Genomic DNA, 19,284 nt, shown 5'->3' on the forward strand with positions numbered 1-19,284 from the left:
TATTCATTAATTATTATTCTGAGAAGAAAAGCCAGGATTCAGACTTTTTTCTCAGATTATGACTTTAATCTCCAAAAATAATTGAAAAATTTCAAACTAACTAAATACAGAAGAGGATTAGGGTCATGGAAAAAAATTAAATTGAGGTCTGATATATATATTTTTATTATTATTCTGAGGAAAAAAAATCAGAATTCAGTCTTTTTTCTCTCAGATTTCTGACTTTAATCTCTGAAAAATAATAATTAAAAAATTTAAAACAGAATTTTGAGAAAAAAAGTTGGAATTAGACTCTTTTTCCCCTCAGATTTTGGACTTTAACCTGTGAACTATAATAATAAAAACAATTAAAAACACTCAGTATTTTGAGAAAAGAATCCAAATTCAGAGTTTTTTCTCAGATTTCTGACTTTAATCTCTGAACTATGATAATAAAACAATTTAAAACAGTCACAACTTTGAGAAAAAAAACTCAGAATTCAGACTTTTTTTTTTCTCAGATTTCTGACTTTATTCTCTGAATTATAATAATGAAAAAAATTAAAATAGTCTGAATTTTGAGAAAAAGTCGGAATTCAGACTATTTTTTCCTCAGATTTTGGACTTTAATCTCTGAACTATAATAATAAAAATAAATTAAAAACGATCAATATTTTGAGAAAAGAGTCCAAATTCAGACTTTTTTTCCCCTCAGATTTCTGACTTTAATCTATGAACTATGATAATAAAACAATTTAAAACAGTCACAACTTTGAGAAAAAAAGTCAGAATTCAGACTTTTTTCTGAGATTTCTGACTTTAATTTCTGAAAAATAATAATTAAAAAATTTAAAACAAACTAAATACAGAAGAGGATTAGGGTAATGGAAAAAAATTTAAATTAAAGTCAAATATATATTTTAAATTATTATTCTTAGAAAAAAAAAGTCAGAATTCTGAGAAAAAAGTCTGAATTCTGACTTTTTTCTCAGATTTCTGACTTTAATCTCTGAAATATAATAATAAAAACATTTAAAACAGAATTTTGAGAAAAAAGTCCAAATTCTGATTTTGTTTCTCAGAATAATAATAAAACAAAACACAAATAAATAAAAAAAACAATAAATGATAATAATAAAAAAATGAATTGTTAAAAATAATTTTCCACGGTGGTTCATGAACTCACAGTCAGAAGCTGCTCAACAAGCTCAGTTTGCACAAGAAGGACAATGACTGACGCAACACAGCAGCCAATCAGAGCGGAGGGACGGTGTCCGGTCCCGCCCTCTCCTGCAGGCCTGGACCCGACAGAAGAAACCTGATGGAAGTGGGGGTGGGGGTGGGGGGGCAAAGGACACCAAGAACCACCAACTGTAATCTGAGTTTTAATGAACATTCACAGGATCAGAGAATGAAATCTAGAAAATACAGGATTTACACTGAACAACTGCCAAATACAGAGGAGAATAGTGGAAGAAATGGGGTTAAATCACTTCAAAAGGGTTAAATATCGAGATAAAAACATGTCCCACGTGTACCTGTGGGGGTTTGGGGGTTAAATCCAGACCCTGTTCTTGGTTCTGGGTCTCTTATGTGGGTCTGGGTCTGCTCCAGTTCTGCCTTTACTCCAGTGTGGGACCATGTGGACTGTGTGGTTGACTCATCCTTCCATCAGGGGTCAAAGGTCACAGAGTCACAGTTTTCCCAGAGTTCACTGCTCCAGGATCACACGTTCCAGCGCTCTGTGGTGACTCAGAAACTCTGTCCGTGGGCAGAGGGTTGTGTGGCAGATAATGGTCCCACAGATCCACCCTGGCCCCTCATGGTCCCACAGATCCACCCTGGCCCCTCATGGTCCCACAGATCCACCCTGGCCCCTCATGGTCCCACAGATCCACCCTGACCCCTCATGGTCCCACAGATCCACCCTGACCCCTCATGGTCCCACAGATCCACCCTGACCCCTCATGGTCCCACAGATCCACCCTGACCCCTCATGGTCCCACAGATCCACCCTGGCCCCTCATGGTCCCACAGATCCACCCTGGCCCCTCATGGTCCCACAGATCCACCCTGACCCCTCATGGTCCCACAGATCCACCCTGACCCCTCATGGTCCCACAGATCCACCCTGACCCCTCATGGTCCCACAGATCCACCCTGGCCCCTATGGCACAGGGGTCAAACATACGGTCCACGGACCAAAACCGGGTCCAATCTGACCTCTTAATTAGTTAAGTTTTAAAACTTTTTACCACATTTGCACATATTGGTTTTGTTCATTTTGTCATTATTTTGCTCAATCTTTGTTTGGCTTTGTTAATTTCTTTCATTATTTTGCTTTATTTTTTCAGTTTTCTCCATTTTTTTTCATTATTTTTTGTTTGATTTTTGTTTGGTTTTGTTCATTTGTTTAATTATTTTGCAAAATTTTTTTCGGTTTTCTCAACTTTTGTCATTATTTTGCTCAATTTTTGTTCGATTTTGTTCATTTGTTCATTATTTTGCTCAGTTTTGTTCATTTGTTTCATTATTTTGCTAAAAAAAAAAAAATCGGTTTTCTCAATTTTTGTCATTATTTTGCTCAGTTTTCGTTCGGTTTTGTTCATTATTTGGCTTGATTTTCAGTTGGTTTTGTTAATTTCTTTCATTATTTTGCTTAATTTTTTTTCAGTTTTCTCTTTTTTTGTCATTATTTTGCTCAATTTTTGTTCAGTTTTGTTCATTTGTTTCATTATTTTGCTAATTTTTTTTTTTTTTTCGGTTTTCTCAATTTTTGTCATTATTCTGCTCAATTTTTGGTCGGTTTTATTCTTTTTTTTAAAATCAACATTTATGCTCAGTATTTGGTTGGTTTTGTTCTTTTTTATTATTTTGCTAAAAAAAAATTTTTTCAATATTTTGCTCAATTTTTGTTTGGTTTGTTCATTTTTTCATTAGCAAGGAAACGTTGGAGGAGTTTAGTCCACCCATATTTCATATTTCAGTTGTCGGTTAAAGGGGACAGAGCAGCAGAGCCAATAACCTGGAGGGGGCGGGGCCTGAAGTGTCTCCTGTGCATTTAAAGGGCCAGCGCTCCAAACCACCTTTGTGGTGTCATTAGTCAGAAATAGTGTTGCAGATGGACCTGTGGAGTTGAATGAATGAAGAATTCAGAGCCAAGCAGAGCATTTACAGTTTATGGAGAGCACAGGGAAACGAGGGAAAAGGAAGAAGAACAGTTAAAAAAAGACTAATATTAATAATCATTTGAGTTCAGGTTCCAGTTCAACCTGAAGTGGCTCAGATCAGTAAAATACGACCGTAAAAACCTACAAATAATGATGACTCCAAATGATTGTCTTTGTTTTCATGTAAAAAAAAAAAAAAAAAAAAAAAAAGTAAAATTAAATGAAAATGTTTATATTTACAAACTATCCTTTTACAAAAAACTGTGTCTGTTCTTAAATGTTGTGTATTTGTAGATCCACTGTGATCTGTACGATAGAATGAACATGTGCAAATGAACATTTTTCTTTGTAAATTTTAGTTTGTTCATCTTATAGTTTGTAAATATAAACATTTTCACTGTAAAACACAGACATTAGAAATAAAAGCTTTGGAGTTGACCTTATTTTATATTATTGTGTTTTTATTTGACTGGTCTGATCCACTTCAGATCAGATCGGGTTGAATGTGGCCCCTGTTTGACGACCCACCCCACCAGCCCTCTGTCCTACACTGTAAAAAAAATCTGTAATTGAACAGAATTTTCACTGTTTATTTGACAGATTTTTCTTGTATTTTTCAGATACAGGAAAATATCAATGAAATGATAAAAACAGACTGTGATTTTACATGTCAAATGGAAAAGAACAGGAAAAAAACTGTAACAGTGAAGAACCATGAAATTTAATTTTTTAAAATAAATTTTTTCGTTTTTCACAGAAAAATACAGTTAGAATACATTTGCAAATGTATCGTAATTTCGCAAATATTTCTTTTCTATTTATGAGATTAAACTGTTAATTTAAAGTTTAATACTGTAAAAATAAATAAATAAAACCAGATAAAATTACAGACAGTTAACGGTAACAGAAGTATTTGTTCTGTCAGTTGAACCAGACTTGTTTGTTAATTGACAAATATCTTGTGTAATTACAGGAGGTTTCACAACAAAAATGTTGAATAAATGTATTTTTGTGAATGTATAACATGTATAAGCACTGATAAACTGTCCAAATACAGTTTTTATCAGTGGATTGGACAACTGAGTCTCACTGAAAATTATTTATATATATATTTATAGGGAATTGGATTGTTTTAATACATGAAAATGTTCTTTATTAAACATTAAAAAGTCAAAAAAATATGTAAAATCTCATGTAAAGTTAGGGCAAAAAACTGTATTTGAATTATGGAAAATTACCGTATTTTTATGAGATGGTTATTTTCTGTTATTTTACAGTATTTTTTCCGCAGCCTTGCTGCCGGAATAATATTGTTTTTTTTGTTGTTGTTTTTTTAACAGTGTAGAAATATCCTCGTGTCATTGTGGAGCTCAGACTTAGACTCTGTTCCTTCTTTTTCAGTCCAGTTTCTGCAGCGTCTCCGTCTTCTTCCTGTCAGAGGACAGGACGCAGAACCAAAGGAAACACAAACACAACAGTAGAACAGTTCAGACTGAACTGCTTTAACGGACGCAGTGACTGTCTGCATTCCAGGATTATTTTAGGAGCAGAGGTCTTTTCAGAACCAGGTCCAAACAGCTGAGGTGACAGCACAGCTCCAGCAGAACCCATCTGGAATAAAAGGACATAAAAGCATCTGGAATAAAAGGACATAAAAGCATCTGGAATAAAAGGACATAAAAGCATCTGGAATAAAAGGACATAAAAGCATCTGGAATAAAAGGACATAAAAGCATCTGGAATAAAAGGACGTAAAAGCATCTGGAATAAAAGGACGTAAAAGCATCTGGAGTAAAAGGATGTAAAAGCGTCTGGAATAAAAGGATGTAAAAGTGTCTGGAATAAAAGGACATAAAAGCATCTGGAATAAAAGGATGTAAAAGCATCTGGAATAAAAGGACATAAAAGCATCTGGAATAAAAGGATGTAAAAGCATCTGGAATAAAAGGACATAAAAGCATCTGGAATAAAAGGACGTAAAAGCATCTGGAGTAAAAGGACGTAAAAGCATCTGGAGTAAAAGGATGTAAAAGCGTCTGTTCATTCATGGATAAAAAATGACAGTGACCCTGCGTCTCTGACTCCACCCCCAACTCCACCCCCTGAGGGAAAAGGAAGCCACAGCCTGCAGCCGTGGGAACTTTCATCAGTTTGTGTGATGCACTTTGGAACCTAATGATGCCTTTAGGTGCTGTCGGGAACATGAGTTTTTCCATTAATTAAGTGGTTCACTAACTTTTTACAGTGGAGTACCCATGAAATAGACTTTTTGCAGCGGAGTACCCCCTGAAATATACTTTTTACAGCGGAGTACCCCCTGAAATAGACTTTTTACAGCGGAGTACGCTCTGAAATATACTTTTTACAGTGGAATACCCCCTGAAATAGACTTTTTACAGCGGAGTACCCCCTGAAATAGACTTTTTACGGTGGAGTACCCCGATACATACTTTTTACAGCAGAGTACCCCCTGAAATAGACTTTTTACAGCGGAGTACCTCCTGATTATACTTTTTACAGTGGAGTACCCCCTGAAATTGACTTTAAACAGCGGAGTACCTCCTGAAATAGACTTTTTACAATGGAGTACCCCTGGAAATCGACTTTTTTATCCAAGTACCCCCAACTCTCACTTCAGCACTTTTGATTGAATAAAATGAGTCCAAATGTGTCTGTTTATATTTATTAAACTTTGTAATCAAACCCCATATCTTTATTTGTAATATATAAAAAATAACCACAAATTTTAAAGTAAATTATGTGTAAAATCTAAACTGAAAAGTGTCCTCTTTCATTGATAAGAAAAATAAATTAATTGGTCATTAATTAATAAATGAACCTTTCATCAGCCTAAAATAACTCATTTACTCAAATAAACTCATTTTAAATCATATTAAAGTGAGTGTTTATGGTTTAAATCAGACTGTGCGTTTTTGTAACAGTTCGAACACTGAAAACTCAGACACAGAATTATCAAGAATACAGTATTTATTACATACAGCTCTGACAAACACACACACAGACGGTACTAGACGGTCCCAGGTGGTCCCAGGTGGTCCCAGACTCAGTGGTCAGACTATCCGGCCCAGGTAAATGGCTTTGGGGTACTTGTCCCTCAGAGTGGCCCACTGCACAAAGAAGTAATCGGATACAGGGTAGAGTATCCGTCCCGTCACAGACAGACTGTCCACCCTGCAGATGCTTTCAACATAAACAATCAGGACTTTCTTCATTCCCAGAATTCCGAGCAGAAGTCCTGCGGCGCACAGGGGGACGCAGGTCCCAGGGCCGTTACACAGCACCTGAAAAAACACAAACAGACCAGGGCTCAGGCTAATTCCTGGAAGGGACAGTGTGGTTTATTCAGTGGATAGAACAGTTCAGGACGTTAGTGACGCCGAACCGCAGTCACATGATCAAGACAGCCACTGTTCTCAGATCAGCAGCACTTTAACCCACAGGAGGCAAACATACGGCCCTGGGCCAACACCAGCCCCCCAAAGGCTCCAATCTGACCCCCAAAGGATCCGGTCTGGGTCTATAAGGGTTCAATCCTGTATGACAGCCAATAGGAGGAGCTGATATGTTGTGGGTGGACAGATGAGGCTGTCTGTCATGTTGTCTGTATTTCCGTCTGTTCATCCACCACTGGTTTACACAGCTGTTCTACACAAACACCCCCCCCCGTCAGTGTGTGTGTGTGTGTGTGTGTGTGTGTGTGTTTATCTGCACCGTTCAGCCTGTATTTAAACACATCATCAGCCTTTTCTCTATCAGCTCCATTGATCTGGACTGGATTCACTGGTTTTACTGCTTTTACTGGACACTTCAGTGGGTTTTACAGATGTTCCACTCATTCTGCATGCTACTGAACAGCAGGTGTAGTGGTCTGTTCACAGGAAGATGCATCAGTGCTGTGGGACGGCCACCTACAGTAACACACACGTTACCATGGTAACACACACAGCCGTACCCCATAATGTGCGTCCACACAGCTGATCCTTTTATAGTGTGTGTGTAAACCTGACCCACAGCAGCACTAACACAACCAGAGACTCCGTCAGATCTGCTTTTCCTCCACTGGACTCAGACCTCTGTGGTTGAATTCTACAAACAGAGACTGAATGAACTTTGAACTGAACTGAGTTTATGTTTAGTTTGGGTTCAAATGGGTTTAATTTACTGGTAAAGGGAATATCTGCATATGTGTCATCACCACCTGCTGGAAAAACAGACATAAACTATGAACAGACACAATGTTTACAGTATTAACAGTAGTACATCTATGTAAACAGTGTGTATATATCTGTATATATATCTATATATATATGTGTGTAAACAGCATGTAATGTATGCATTCATATATATGAACAGCATGTATATGTATGAAATCCAGTCTATATATAAAATAATGCATTTATATGTGCATATATGCATTTATTGATGACTTATTGCTTAATTGCTTATTGCATAATTTAATATACAGAAAAAGAAGTTTAAAAAAGTGTGTTAACAAAGCAAAGGAAGCAGAATTAATTTATTAGTTTGTAAAAAGGGGGTGGAGTCTATGGTTCGACTTCCTCCCACTCCTTTAGTTTGATCATGTTTTATGTTCTTTATTATCTGATGAATAATGGACTCCGAATAAAACTGAACTAATTCCCATTTTACAGGTTTAATGCACAGTTCTGGAGGTGATTCTGTGAGGATCCAGTGGACTGAGGGGTTCCACATGAGTCCAGACCCATGAGTCCAGACCCAGTGTTAAGGCTCTTCTGGTCCTGTACCTGGTTCTGCAGCTGGATCATAAAGGGTTCTGATCTCATCTACTGGACTGGGTCCACACAGACTGAGTGACATTTAATGAGTCTGATGGAGTTGGACCAGGTCCGGTCTGAGCAGGTCTAGTCCTGCTAACTCACCAGGTCCGGTCTGAGCAGGTCTAGTCCTGCTGTTCCAGAACTGTGGACTCACCAGGTCCGGTCTGAGCAGGTCTATCCCTGCTGGTGCAGGACTGTGGACTCACCAGGTCCAGGTCCAGTCTAAGCAGGTCTAGTCCTGCTGGTGCAGAATAGTGGACTCACCAGGTTCGGTCTGAACAGGTCTATTCCTGCTGACACACCAGGTCTGGTCTGAACAGGTCTAGTCCTGCTGACTCACCAGGTCCGGTCTGAGTTTGTAGACCAGCGGTACAGAGTAGAGCAGGGCGTGGAGCGTGCTGATCACAGATGAACTCCAGGACTGATGGACCTCCCGACTCCGTGGGACCCGACAGATGGTGAACTAGGAACCAGGACCACATGTGGATCAGAACTCAGTCCTCCTAAAAACTGGAGGTTCACGTAAACCGGATCAAACCCATGTTCTCAGGTAACTGGACAGGAGTGTTTATTCTACTGACAGATGTATGCTGGAATATCTGACACTTCCACTGAAACTGTCCAAACAGGCCGAAAATAAATGCACGAGGGGATTGATTTATTATTTTCATTTGCATCGTTGTGTGTCTTCACAACATCGAGACTGAATGAAACAATAACAGATCGAAGAGTCAACCGTATGGTTCATCTAAGGTCCAGTAGCACAGACAGTTTGTGCAGCACCTGAGACCAAATATTTGTTTTATTAAACCCAGGAGTTCTCACATTTATTTAACCCAGGGGTTTCCACTATAAGAAAAAAAAGCTAACAGGCTAAAAAACTATCCACTATGAGGAAAAAAAAAGACAATAGCACAAAAAATTATCCACTATATGTTTTTAAAATAACTTTATTTTTAGCGCATCGACGTCCACTTCCAGTGGGTTACTTCGTTAGCATTAGCCACATTAGCTGAAGGCCTTAAAAATGTTCAGCCTATGCTTTTTTTGTGGGGACCTAAACTTAGAAGCATGAGACCTTTGGGTAAACAGCACCCTGTAGTTGAAAAGATGGATAACGTTTTTTTTCTTATAGTGGATAATTTTTTGGGCTGTTTTTTTTTTTCTTATAGTGGATACTTTTTTGGGCTGGTTTTTTTTTTCTTATAGTGGATAATTTTTTGGGCTGTTCTTTTTTTTCTTATAGTGGATACATTTTTGGGCTGTTGCACCTCTGGGCCACTGCAATTTTCTGTTTTTTCCCCCTATGTTTTGTAATACTTTGTGTCTGAAATAAACTAATAAATGAACTGAACTGTTGGTTTAGTTGTGTTTTGGTCATTAACTGTGCAGATAAACAGATGTGTCCCGCCCCCTGCTGGTGAATGCCGGTACTGCACCACCACAGACACCCGTGTACCTGAGGCTCGGACGCTCTGAGCTCTTTGGAACTTTCAAAAGTGCAGATTTTCTCCTCACTGATCTTGTCTGTGTCTGCGATAACATAGTGTCTGGGTTTGTACGACGGAGACAGACTGTCCATCAGCCGCAGCAGCTCAGTGGTGTGTCCGCCTGGGACACAAGGGAGGAAGAGGATAAAGACATGGAAGACAGAGACATGGAACTGAGGTGCAGTTAGCAGCAGGTTGGACATTCAAAGCCATCTCCTCAGGGACTATCAATAAGTTACTGCTGTAAACGTTTTTCTTCAATAGCTTCTCAGTCATGTGACCCAGTGACTCCAAACCAGTCTCAAATAATTATAATAAAGAGGATCTTTAGGAAACGCCACATAATATTTCTGTCCAGTCTGTATTAATATTTTTTTGAGGAATATTATTATTATTATTATTATTATTATTTTTTTTTTTTTAAATGTCAATTTTTCCTCAATAGCTTCCTAGTCGTGTGTCTCAGTGACTCCAAACCAGTCTCTGAAGTTCCCCTTTATTATAATAATTTGAGACTGGTTTGGAGTCACTGGGTCACATGACTAGGAAGCTATTGAGGAAAAATTGACATTTTTTGAAAAAAAAAAAAAAAAAAAAATAATAATAATAATATTCCTCAAAAAAATATTAATACAGACTGGACAGAAATATTATGTGGCGTTTCCTAAAGATCCTCTTTATTATAATTATTTGAAACTGGTTTGGAGTCACTGGGTCACATGACTGAGAAGCTATTGAAGAAAAACGTTTACAGCAGTAACTTATTGATAGTCCCTGAGGAGATGGCTTTGAATGTCCAACCTGCTGCTAACTGCACCTCGGTAGACAACGAAGACAGAGACACGGACAGGTGCACTGGGCTGTCCGCACATCTAACCCAACAATAATACTGTTAAAAGGACAATAACACTGTTAAAAGGACAGTAACACTGTTAAAAGGACAATAACACTGTTAAAAGGACAATAACACTGGAATAACTGACTTGGGTTACACTACAATAACAGAGGCATTAGCATAAGTAGCTAACTGCTAACAGCTAACACTGAAGTACCGCTTTACTTCTGATTATTACCTGAACCTGCCACGGCCAGAACGACAACCGAACCTTTGGACCCGGGTTTATACTTAGATCCAGTTTTAATGACAACGTACAACCTCAGGAGAAACACAAAACAAAGGAATATTAAGACAAACACAACAACCGGAAGGAACGACATGACAACTATGACAACTACGGACACTGTGAAGGACCAAAAACGGGAAAGAGACGGGCACTGTGATCCCTGCACGCAGACTCACAGGCACATCCGGAGTCTGCAGGTTTAGGAAAAATACATCCCTCTGTGTTGGTCTGAACTGCCAGTTACTTTTATAATAAATTTGAACTGTGAAACTAATGCTGTGGTCTGTTTGTCTGTGACTTAGACTCAACTAAATGCTCTTTACCAAAGAAAAATGTGCTCCTAAACATAAATGTATGCATTAGTATGGTTATATTTTGGTCATGTTTTAGATGTTTTATCCTGTTTATCTTATATTTGTTCTTATCGGTTTCAGTATATTTTAGTCTCATTTTTACTAGATTACTAATCATGTATTTTACTTCTATCACTTTGGGCAGACTGTGTTGTTTTAAATGTGTTATAGAAATAAATTTAACCTGGACATAAATCTCTTCACATAGTTTATTCAAATCTAAACTTTAGCACTTGATGATCATTTCTAATTTAAATGTGTTTTTTAATAGTATGGTTTTTGTTTTAACCTCCTGAGACCCAGGAAACTGAAAATTTTAGCTTTTTTTTTTTTTTTTTTTTTTACGCTAAACAATTGTTTGATTGGAAACTGCATAATGCAACAGTTTTTTCAGATTACGTTTTTATGTATGTATGTATTTATTTATTTATATGTCTTTATTTTTCAGTGGAATGTCCTTTGTAATGGACAGCATTTTTTTTTAGGTAAAAACTGTCAAACTTTTGTCCCCTACAGAGGACAAAAATGCATAGCTGGGTCTGAGGAGGTTAAGTTAAGGAAGCACAAGAAGGAAATATGTGCCCTATGTACTGTGTTAAAAGTGTGGGTTTTTTTGTTTTTTTTTGGTGAGGGTGGGGTGGGGGTTTGTCTTCTTTTTTTTTGGGAGGGGGAGGGGGGGGGGTTATAGGTTTGTAGGTTTGTTGTATAATTTGTTTTTTTTTTTTTTTTTTTTTTTTTAATATATATATTGTGTCTGTGTGGTTCCTTATGTATAAGTACATGTTTATGTAAATGTATAATTTGAAATAATGATAAAAAAAAAAGTGTTGTAACCTGAATTAAAATAATAATAGATGCGTATTCACCGATGAAATGAGGTAAAACAGACAAAATATGTACTGTTTAAAAAAATTAAAAATAAAAAATTGTAAAAAAAAAAAAAAAAGAAAAAAAAAAAGAATGGTGTTTTGGCAGCAGGGGTGCTGAAAAAATACTGTTAAATAATGGAAAATAATCATGTCATAAAAAATACAGTAATTTCCATAATTAAAATACATTTTTTGCCCTAACTTTACATGAGATTTTGCATGTTTTTTTGTTTTTTTTTTGACTTTTTAATGTTTAATAAAGAATATTTACATGTATTAAAACAATCCAGTTCCCTATAAATATATGTATAAATAATTTTCAGTGAGACTCAGTTGTCCAATCCACTGATAAAAACTGTATTTGGACAGTTTATCAGTGCTTATACATGTTATACATTCACAAAAATACATTTATTCAACATTTTTGTTGTGAAACCTCCTATAATTACACAAGATATTTGTCAATGAACAAACAAGTCTGGTTCAACTGACAGAACTAATACTTCTGTTACCGTTAACTGTCAGTAATTTTATCTGGTTTTATTTATTTATTTTTTTTACAGTATTAAACTTTAAATTAACAGTTTAATCTCATAAATAGAAAAGAAATATTTGTGAAATTAGGATACATTTGCAAATGTATTTTAACTGAATTTTTCTGTGAAAAAAGAAAACATTTCTTTTAAAAAAAAATGTACATTTTTTTGGTTATTCACAGTTACAGTTTCTTCGTGTTGTTTTCCATTTGACATGTAAAATCACAGTCTGTTTTTGTCATTTCATTGATATTTTTCTGAATCTTAAAAATACAGGAAAAATCTGTCAAATAAACAGTGAAAATTCTGTTAAATTACAGATTTTCTTTACAGTGTGAATGAACTGGATCAAATAAAGTTTTTTTTCGTCCTTTTAGGGGACGTTTTCCAAACCGTCACGGCTATGTCCGATAATCTATGAAGTCCGTGAACGCCTCATGTGCTCAAACAGCTGAGGAGGCTGGGCTGGACCACAGTGAGGAAGAGGAGGAGGATGAAGAGGATGAGGATGAAGATGAGGATGGCAGCGTCTGTGCTGTGAAGGCATCCGGGTCCAGTGGAGCCAGGTGGGTCCAGTGGGTCCGGGTGGGTCCAGTGGGTCCGGGTGGTCCGGGTGGGTCCGGGTGGGTACCATCACAACACATCTGTCTGATATGGTTGACGGGGATGTGCGGCCGTGCCGTGCCGTGCCGTGCTGCAGAGCCACAGGTGCAGGCAGTGCCACCGCCGTGTCCTTCACAGGACAGCTGTCTGCACGCGCCGAAGGTCGGTGTGGTTCCGGTGGACCGGTGTCTGCTACCGGCACGGAGGTCCGACCGAACCCACGAACCAGAAAACACGACAGAGTCCGGCTGAGGCTGGAACCACCGGGACCACCGGGACCACCTGGAGGATAAACACAGAGGGACACCGGTCCAAGCATGGCCGCAGTACAGCTGCAGCTGTCCGTTCTGTTTGGGATCGATTAAACTATCGATTATGTTCTTGGATTCGATTAAACGATTATTTGAATGGGCGAAAAAAAAAAAAACAAACAGTAAAAATGTGAATCAGACATGTGAGAAAATGACAAACAACTGTTATTTATTAAAAAAAACAAAACAAAACAAAAAAAACCCTGAAACAACAAACACAGAAAGTATGAAAGTAAAAGGATTTATGAACAAATATTTATATAATATTAATAATAATAATAATTCCATCAGTCTTCAGTGTGTCTGTAAATGTGTCCAGATGTAAACTGGTCCAGTCCGGTTCCAGATGTAAACTGGTCCAGTCCGGTCCAGTTCCAGATGTAAACTGGTCCAGTCCGGTCCAGTTCCATGTCTCCCTCTAATCTGTCCCCTCAGTCTCAGACCCGTTTGGATCCAGCGGACTAACTGAACATGGAACTAATGCTGCGTTCCACCTCCACCTGTACCTCCTGCTTTTCCATCCTACTGGTGAAAATGCACTGGAGTGTCAGTCAACCTGGGACTTCCCACCAGGGGTGGGGCTTCGGGAAGGGGGGGGCAGTGGTCCACTGGCCTTGGGGGGCCTGGGACCAAGCATCAGGCCCTGACCAGAACTTCCAGTGGAATGAGTTTCCTCCTGGTCAGGTCTTCCTGTGTTCTTCTCATATGATGAACCCAGTGTGTGTGTGTTGGTAGAAGCTGCTTCAGCCTTTTGAGTCACGGTCGCTGAAAATGGAAAAGGTTGACTTTGGTTTTGTACGTTCATTCCAAACATTGCATATAGTGTGTGTTGTATTTCTGGTTTCATATTCACCCTCACAGCTGACTTGACAATGTTTAAATTTACAAAAGGATCGCTGGTACTGTCCCCAAATGTATTTTGGGTAAAATCGTCATCAGCAGCCGTCCACAGATGGAATCATCTACCACCGGTGAACACAGAGAGCAGACGTGTGGGTCTGAACGAAGGAGGTCAGAAGTGGCAGTTCATATAGAGAGGAGCGACAGAACGCAAAGAAAAGAAGAGAGAGCAAGAAAAAGACAAGTTAAGGTGGAGGACACTTTTTTTTGTCCGTCCAACTCCTAATCCTCCTGGAGATGAACTGGAAACCACCAGCAGTGACTGAAGCCCCCCAGTACTGACCCCACAGACAGCAGTGACTGAAGCCCCCCAGTACTGACCCCACAGACAGCAGTGACTGAAGCCCCCAGTACTGACCCCACAGACTGAAGCCCCCAGTACTGACCCCACAGACAGCAGTGACTGAAGCCCCCCAGTACTGACCCCACAGACAGCAGTGACTGAAGCCCCCAGTACTGACCCCCCAGACAGCAGTGACTGAAGCCCCCAGTACTGACCCCCCCAGACAGCAGTGACTGAAGCCCCCCAGTACTGACCCCACAGACAGCAGTGACTGAAGCCCCCCAGTACTGACCCCACAGACAGCAGTGACTGAAGCCCCCCAGGACTGACCCCCCAGACAGCAGTGACTGAAGCCCCCCAGTACTGACCCCACAGACAGCAGTGACTGAAGCCCCCAGTACTGACCCCACAGACAGCAGTGACTGAAGCCCCCCAGTACTGACCCCACAGACAGCAGTGACTGAAGCCCCCAGTACTGACCCCACAGACTGAAGCCCCCAGTACTGACCCCCCAGACAGCAGTGACTGAAGCCCCCCAGTACTGACCCCACAGACAGCAGTGACTGAAGCCCCCAGTACTGACCCCACAGACAGCAGTGACTGAAGCCCCCCAGTACTGACCCCACAGACAGCAGTGACTGAAGCCCCCCAGTACTGACCCCACAGACAGCAGTGACTGAAGCCCCCAGTACTGACCCCCCAGACAGCAGTGACTGAAGCCCCCCAGTACTGACCCCCCAGACAGCAGTGACTGAAGCCCCCAGTACTGACCCCCCAGACAGCAGTGACTGAAGCCCCCCAGTACTGACCCCACAGACAGCAGTGACTGAAGCCCCCAGTACTGACCCCACAGACAGCAGTGACTGAAGCCCCCAGTACTGACCCCACAGACAGCAGTGACTGAAGCCCCCCAGTACTGACCCCACAGACTGAAGCCCCCAGTACTGACCCCACAGACAGCAGTGACTGAAGCCCCCAGTACTGACCCCACAGACAGCAGTGACTGAAGCCCCCAGTACTGACCCCACAGACAACAGTGACTGAAGCCCCCCAGTACTGACCCCACAGACAGCAGTGACTGAAGCCCCCCAGTACTGACCCCACAGACAGCAGTGACTGAAGCCCCCCAGTACTGACCCCACAGACTGAAGCCCCCAGTACTGACCCCACAGACAGCAGTGACTGAAGCCCCCAGTACTGACCCCACAGACAGCAGTGACTGAAGCCCCCCAGTACTGACCCCACAGACAGCAGTGACTGAAGCCCCCAGTACTGACCCCACAGACTGAAGCCCCCAGTACTGACCCCACAGACAGCAGTGACTGAAGCCCCCCAGTACTGCCCCCCCAGACAGCAGTGACTGAAGCCCCCAGTACTGACCCCACAGACTGAAGCCCCCAGTACTGACCCCACAGACAGCAGTGACTGAAGCCCCCCAGTACTGACCCCCCAGACAGGGACCAGATGGACAGGAGCATTCACACCATCACTGACAGTGTGTGAGTGAGCTGGAAACTGTGGACAGGTGCACCTGCAGAGGGAAACTGGGAAGTATGCACGGACTCAGGGGGGTGGGGGGGTGAAGAGTTTGTAAGACCGGGGGACAGCATGGGGCTTGACCCCCCCCCCCCCCCCACCACCTGTGCTGCAAAGGGAAGTATCAGACACTGAATAAAAAAGCAGCGGCTCATTCTCAAAGTTAAAGCTCGTTAAAAACCAACTTGTAATTTTTTCCATTGAGAATGAGCGAGCCAAGACGATGGATGTGCAGTGCATTGTGGGTGAGTTGACAGAGCGCAGGTTCACCATGTGCCTTTAAACGGAGCTGAGTCGGTCCACTGCTGTTGATGCATGTGTGTTTGTAGGTGAACTCCTGGACCGCCGGGCCAACCTTATAAAACATTCCAGCTGTTGCTCCAGTATCTGCTGTGCCGTCAGTAGTTGAAGTGTTTGGTTCCAGTGGGTGTCAGACTCATGTGATGTTCACGTCCGTTTGATTGATGTCAAAATGACGTGGTTGCTGTCCGTGGTGCTGAACCCTTACTATCAAATTCTTTGAGGTGTGTGTCAAAAACATAGTAGCACCTGTAAGACCTGCTGTTGTGGCGTGTGTGTCGTTAAACGATGCAGTTACAAGCTTTAATGGGTTTAAAGGGCCCAGTACTGACATGTTCCGCCACTGCTTCTCACCTGTGAACTCGTACTAGATCCATGTTCTCCCAGTTCCCTAGTTCTGACGTCACGTAGCAATGGCGCCCCCCCATGGATGAGGTGTTTATGCAGATTATTTATTAAAACAAGGTATTGATCTGACAGGATTTCTCTGTAAATGTTCCGTAGAATCAGCAGCTGCTCTAGTGTTAGCTAGTTTTAGTCCAATGAGTGACAGAAGAAATTAAACCAAATCTGAATCCAAATATACAACGAACATTAAAGGTAGAACAGCTTCTCTGTCCTTCTGCACCGTTTTTTCTCTGTTTCCCTCAAATAATCAAAGAACAGACACCTGTGGGATAGAAATGACTATAAATGAACATAGCATACGGTCCACCATGCTGGTTTATTTACATCGAACTCCCATAATTCCTTGCGCTCAGGCAGTTTGGTGTGACTTACCTGGAACGTTACAAAGTTGTGAGTCGTGGTTTGAAGTCGTGACTTACAGACTGAAAAAAACGGCCCTGAAGGCAGCATTACATCCAACTGGGGGTGTGGCCTGGACTCATGTGCATCACAATAAGTGTCTGTGTGAAACACAACAGTGGAACTAATGTTTAGCAGTATTTGACTGAAGTAGAACTCAATAAACAGTTACACTTTGTTCAACACTTTGTCAAATAGTCATTTAATCAAATCACAGGCAATAATTACCATCATCATCATCATAATATCATCTGTTGTTCAGATCTGATTCACTGTCTTGTACAGATGTTCCTTTAAATGCGTTTCCATGGTGATCCGCTCGTTTCGTCTCCTCCCAGGTCATCTCCGTTCGTCCAATAGCAGCGATGGACTCCATGTCCATGAGCGGTGGGCGGAGCCCCGTCTTCCTCACGGCCTCGTCGTCTCAGCGCCTCCACCGCGGCGGCCAGGCCGTGCAGAACGGGCTGGGGGTGGGGGTGGGGGTGGGGGCGGGGGCGGGAGGGAGCGTGGACCGTCCCGTCCAGCCCACTGTGGCCGTCCTGGGCTCGGGGGACTTCTCCAGGTCCCTGACCATGCGTCTGCTGCACCGCGGCTTCCATGTGGTGGTGGGCAGCCGCCAGCCCAAGATGGCCGCCCAGTCCTTCCCTCATGTGGTGGACGTGACGCACCACGAGGACGCCGTGGCCAAGGCCGCCATCGTGTTCCTGGCCATCCGCAGAGAGCACTACCCGGTCCTGTGGGACCTCAAACACCTGCTGGAAGGTACACACACACACATACACACTGACATACACTTATATACACACACTAATACACACAGATATACACAAATATACACACATACACACACAGATATACACAAATATACACACATACACACACTAATACACACAGATATACACAAATATACACACATACACACACAAATATACACAAATATACACAGATATACACACAAATATACACATATACACACACATACACACAGATCCACACAGGTGGTTTAAAGCAGGTGTGTCAGACTCATGTCAGTTCTGGTTCTACATTCAGACCAGTTGAATCTGAACTGGATCAGAACCAGTTCAATAAGAACAGAATCAAATAGAAATCATGTCCAGTCCGAACTGTTCTGTGTGTTTGAGTGAAAACAGTCAAATGTTTGTGGATCATCTTATCTCCTGTCTTTTTTTTAATCTTCTTCTCGGTTGTTGTTCAGGGAAGATCCTGGTGGACGTGAGTAACAACCGCAGAGTGAACCAGTACCCCGAGTCCAACGCAGAGTACCTGGCATCACTGCTGCCACAGTCCACGGTGGTCAAAGGCTTTAATGTCATCTCAGCCTGGGCCATGCAGCAGACCAGCCCTATGGACGCAAGTACACAGGTAATACACACAGATATACACAAATACACACAGATACACACACATGCAGCAGACCAGCCCTATGGACGCAAGTACACAGGTAATACACACAGATATACACAAATACACACAGATACACACACATGCAGCAGACCAGCCCTATGGACGCAAGTACACAGGTAATACACACAGATATACACAAATACACACAGATACACACACATGCAGCAGACCAGCCCTATGGACGCAAGTACACAGGTAATACACACAGATATACACAAATACACACAGATACACACACATGCAGCAGACCAGCCCTATGGACGCAAGTACACAGGTATACACACAGATATACACAAATACACACAGATACACACACATGCAGCAGACCAGCCCTATGGACGCAAATACACAGGTAATACACACAGATATACACAAATACACACACACACACACACACACACACATGCAGCAGACCAGCCCTATGGACGCAAGTACACAGGTAATACACACAGATATACACAAATACACACAGATACACACACATGCAGCAGACCAGCCCTATGGACGCAAGTACACAGGTAATACACACAGATATACACAAATACACACAGATACACACACATGCAGCAGACCAGCCCTATGGACGCAAGTACACAGGTAATACACACAGATATACACAAATACACACACACACACACACACACACATGCAGCAGACCAGCCCTATGGACGCAAGTACACAGGTAATACACACAGATATACACAAATACACACACACACACACACACACACACATGCAGCAGACCAGCCCTATGGACGCAAGTACACAGGTAATACAC

General features: G+C 41.4%; 2 protein-coding genes across 2 annotated transcripts; one reads left to right on the forward strand and one right to left on the reverse strand.

The window, feature by feature from the left end:
- Positions 1–6,128: 6,128 nt before the first annotated feature.
- On the reverse strand, positions 6,129–10,687 carry LOC115410887 (UDP-N-acetylglucosamine transferase subunit ALG14 homolog). The gene is made up of 4 exons (XM_030122711.1): positions 10,533–10,687; positions 9,429–9,580; positions 8,310–8,432; positions 6,129–6,451 (listed from the first exon to the last, which is right to left on the reverse strand). Exons 1-4 carry the CDS (start codon positions 10,675–10,677, stop codon positions 6,221–6,223), a joined length of 651 nt encoding a protein of 216 aa, XP_029978571.1. The 5' UTR covers positions 10,678–10,687; the 3' UTR covers positions 6,129–6,220.
- A 2,186-nt stretch (positions 10,688–12,873) lies between these two features.
- Positions 12,874–18,862, forward strand: LOC115411095 (metalloreductase STEAP2-like). Its single transcript, XM_030123035.1, has 6 exons — positions 12,874–12,907; positions 17,420–17,552; positions 17,586–17,843; positions 18,298–18,464; positions 18,735–18,772; positions 18,859–18,862. The coding sequence occupies exons 2-6, from the start codon at positions 17,447–17,449 to the stop codon at positions 18,860–18,862; spliced, it is 573 nt and encodes a 190-aa protein (XP_029978895.1). The 5' UTR covers positions 12,874–12,907; positions 17,420–17,446.
- The last annotated feature ends 422 nt before the right edge of the window (positions 18,863–19,284 follow it).

This window comes from Sphaeramia orbicularis, chromosome 20 (genome assembly GCF_902148855.1).
Source record: "Sphaeramia orbicularis chromosome 20, fSphaOr1.1, whole genome shotgun sequence".
Taxonomy (NCBI): domain Eukaryota; kingdom Metazoa; phylum Chordata; class Actinopteri; order Kurtiformes; family Apogonidae; genus Sphaeramia; species Sphaeramia orbicularis.